The sequence below is a fragment of the Hyalella azteca genome, unplaced genomic scaffold (genome assembly GCF_000764305.2).
Source record: "Hyalella azteca isolate HAZT.00-mixed unplaced genomic scaffold, Hazt_2.0.2 contig8814, whole genome shotgun sequence".
In the NCBI taxonomy this organism is placed as follows: domain Eukaryota; kingdom Metazoa; phylum Arthropoda; class Malacostraca; order Amphipoda; family Hyalellidae; genus Hyalella; species Hyalella azteca.
Genome location: NW_025938899.1, coordinates 1 through 3,554, shown reverse-complemented (window position 1 = coordinate 3,554; position 3,554 = coordinate 1). Strand labels below are relative to the sequence as shown.

Sequence of the window (3,554 nt, the reverse complement as noted above, 5' to 3'; positions counted from 1 at the left end):
TCTGCTGTGCTTAACCGCCCGGCCTCCTTGCCGATGCTGACCAGAAACTGGCGCACAGAGCTGGGATCGAACCCGCGCCTCTCTGCGCCAATCTTGGTAATCTGAACTTTTAACCACTGGGCCACCCTGCCCGCTTTAACCACTGGGCCACCCTGCCCGCAATGATCGTAAATTATTAGGAAAATAGAACTAAGTTCAACCCATCGAACAATACCATTTATTTAAAAAAACACACTCGGATAAATTTACTTATTATAACTGCGCAGTTTTGTTCTTTACACATAAGACGGAATTTACTGGGAATGATATTGCATTACCATGTATAATGTGATCATCAAAGTGATGAGTTAACTATAACCGTGAATCAAGAAACACAAGTAAATTCAAGTCGCATAAACTTCCGTCAGAATGAAACTTCATCACAGTATGCGAAAAAAATATTCAAAGAGTAAAAAAAACTTACATTGAAGTCAAGATTACCAAACAAACAACACAATCATCAATATTTGTAAAAGCTTGTTTAATAAGTAAAACACAAATAACTAAACGCGAACGTTATCAAATTTGTGATTTTAAAATTGGTTTACAAGGAGACATTGAAAGAAAACGAAATTGCAGCGCAAGCCTTAGACCTTTTGTATAGAATTTTATACGTTTTGTTTTAAATATTTAAAACATAAAGAAAGTAAAAACAGGGTAAATAGCGCCAAATTTCAAAATAACGTAAAAAAACTGGGCACATTATAACATGGCTTGCAAATTTGTCCCAATTTTGATCAGCAACTTATGCCTGTCATTCAACAACGTGTCCAAGTCTTTTGCTTCAGACAAGTCCTTGAGGCTGTATAACTTTTCGGTGTTGTAATGTACTTTGGTTAACTCGGTGGTCCCGCAAGTCTTGTTCAGCAGACGATTGATCATCGAGTAGCTTTTCCAGAAACTTACGTTCGCCGTGGTTGCTGATGGAAAAAGACGCAAGTTCCAGAGCGAAATTTTTTTTTCGTTCGCCAATACTTGTTTTTCATCGTAATCAAGAATTCGTATAACGCTGCTCATGTCGCAACCGAAGTACGATATCTTGTTTAACTCATGCGTCGAGAATTTGATGTCGTCGTTGATGTTCAATACACATGTAACGTACATGATAGTATTGTTAACTTTGATTGGCACTGTGTGCATGACGACATTCTCGAATATTTTTATTTTAATATCTGTTTGTAGTATCTGTACTGCAGGATCTAGACGTGTATCGCAGTTGCTCAACAGCACGTCGTTTTCGATCACAATCGGCACATCGATCAGACTCCATTCCAGAACAGCGCGGCGGTCAGAGGCAATATCACACTTCACCGAATCTCCCACGAAGCATCCCATTATAACAAGATTTTTCACGAGATCAGTGTTACAGAATTTCTTTAGGTTGCATTTCATTATATTCTGTAGCCTAAGTTCCTGTTTAAGACTTCTTGAGCTTGTGAGGTTGTCGACATATTCTCTCATGGAGCCCAGGTGATGGAACTTAGATCGCTCCAAAACGATAACTTTCAATGACCGATTTTTCATGATATTCTTCATGTCAACTAAAAACTCATGTGAAGTTTTGCACAGTTGAACGCTTCTTTCACCAGCATCGTTCACAAGACGAGGTCTTTTCGTGAGCTTCGCATCATCTTCGAAGTCAACTTTTTCACCTTCAACCTTTTTATCGAAGTCGCTGACGGATTCAGCATGTTTTCTTACGTTTTCGTTTTTACTGTCTTGGATTCTGTCCCCAAAAGCAGGCAGTAAATGAGCGTATGCGTCAAACTCCTCCTGCAATGGCGTGTGGTCTTCATACCACGACAACAGCGCATCGTACACACGATGGCTCAGCCAAAACACGCTGTCACTGTACACCATTTCTTCAACGGGTCCTCCCACGCTGATCTCTGAACCAAGAAATGTTATTATTTTTCAGTGTAATGATCATTTTTTCATTGTACGAATTTCAGTGTAATGGTTAAATAAACGTCGGACATCAATCCGTTACGTAACGTCTGGGCATGTGGCTTTGAATAGTTCTTATGGAAACAAAATCGAACTTTCATTCATTTCTGAAAATAGTCCCCGCTTGAGGAACAATGTTGCAATTTTCACCTATCAATACGTTTTCTAGGAGCGTCTCAATATCAGATACATTTTAGAGACATCAATCAATGGCAGAACAAATATAAATACCTCGCTTAACGATGGCACCCTTGGCTTGCATAAGCGCTCTACTCGGCTTCTGGAGAACTTCCAATACCGACTGTACTCGTACATCTGCAGCTGAGAGCAGAAACGGTACATAAAATAAACAGAAAGCATTTGACAAAATTATCCTAAGAGATCCTCCTGAGAGTAACAAGGTTCACATGCGAACAAGTACGAAAGAATTCATTTTAATTTCGTAAGACGCGAAAAAGAAACGGATATCAAGTTAAAATATTGTATCAAAGTTGAAAATCGACTGACTATTCAAAAGGGAAAATTACACTATTAATGAATAATTGCCGTATCGATGCAGATGGCACTCGAAAAATGTAGGCATTTCCTAAATTCATGGGATTGATTTTCTGAAAAAAAGATCAATTTTCAAAACGAGTTTCAAGCAAAAAACGAACATTACCACCAAGACAATTATTGATGTTCTACGTACTTGAATCTTCGTGCATCCTACCCATTGATATCCCTATTGAATTTTCTTCTACTAGTTAAAATTTCTTCTGAATTTCAAAATTTAAATTAACTATTATTTCTATAGTAGTTTTATGCACTTACTGGTGGAAGATCTGGTGCATACTATATATATACTCATTGATATCCCTATTGAATTTTCATCTACTAGTTAAAATTTCTTGTGAATATCAAAATATAAATTAGCTAATGTTACTATAATAGTTTTATGCACTTACTGGTAGAAGGTCTGGGGTCAAGCACGTACACGCCATGTCCTTCTCCCGTGCGCACGTCCGACGGATGAGCCAAAGCGATGACGTCACTAGACTGCAACAACTCCATCTCTGTTATTATAACAACCGATTATTGAAAAAATAACGAGTTACTAGACTGCAACAACTCCATCTCTGTTATTATAACAAAACGATTAATTAAAAAATAACGAGTTGAATACTGATGAACGAATGAACAACAACAAAATGATTGTATAAAAAATTAACGAGTTGAATACAGATGAACAAATGAACAATGGATAATAACAGGATGAACCCCCCGGCCAGTCTGCTGAAAATGTTACCCTATAGTTGAGTGATTCAATAACTTCGTGACGTTTCCTTATGAGGTTTGGATTTCAACCTAAGGTTCCTAAAGGACTGATGGAGGTAATATAAACCTTGTGAACTCTATAAGGGAAATGTAAGTAAAGAACTGTATTTGAACGCAATTTATACGGGATACAACATTTCTCCTTGTAACGACACGGAATGTGTTGTCGTGTCGGTGTGTCCGTTAACACATACCATTCCTGATGCTTAACACAGAATGAGATGCTTAACACATTCCTGATGCTTAACACA

The 3,554-nt window shown here is 37.8% G+C and overlaps 1 protein-coding gene across 1 annotated transcript; it reads right to left on the bottom strand.

The window, feature by feature from the left end:
* Positions 1-240: 240 nt before the first annotated feature.
* On the bottom strand, positions 241-3,039 carry LOC108680617 (fucose-1-phosphate guanylyltransferase). The gene is made up of 3 exons (XM_018169491.1): positions 2,934-3,039; positions 2,218-2,307; positions 241-1,928 (listed from the first exon to the last, which is right to left on the bottom strand). The coding sequence occupies exons 1-3, from the start codon at positions 3,037-3,039 to the stop codon at positions 742-744; spliced, it is 1,383 nt and encodes a 460-aa protein (XP_018024980.1). The 3' UTR covers positions 241-741.
* Between the last annotated feature and the right edge of the window lie 515 nt (positions 3,040-3,554).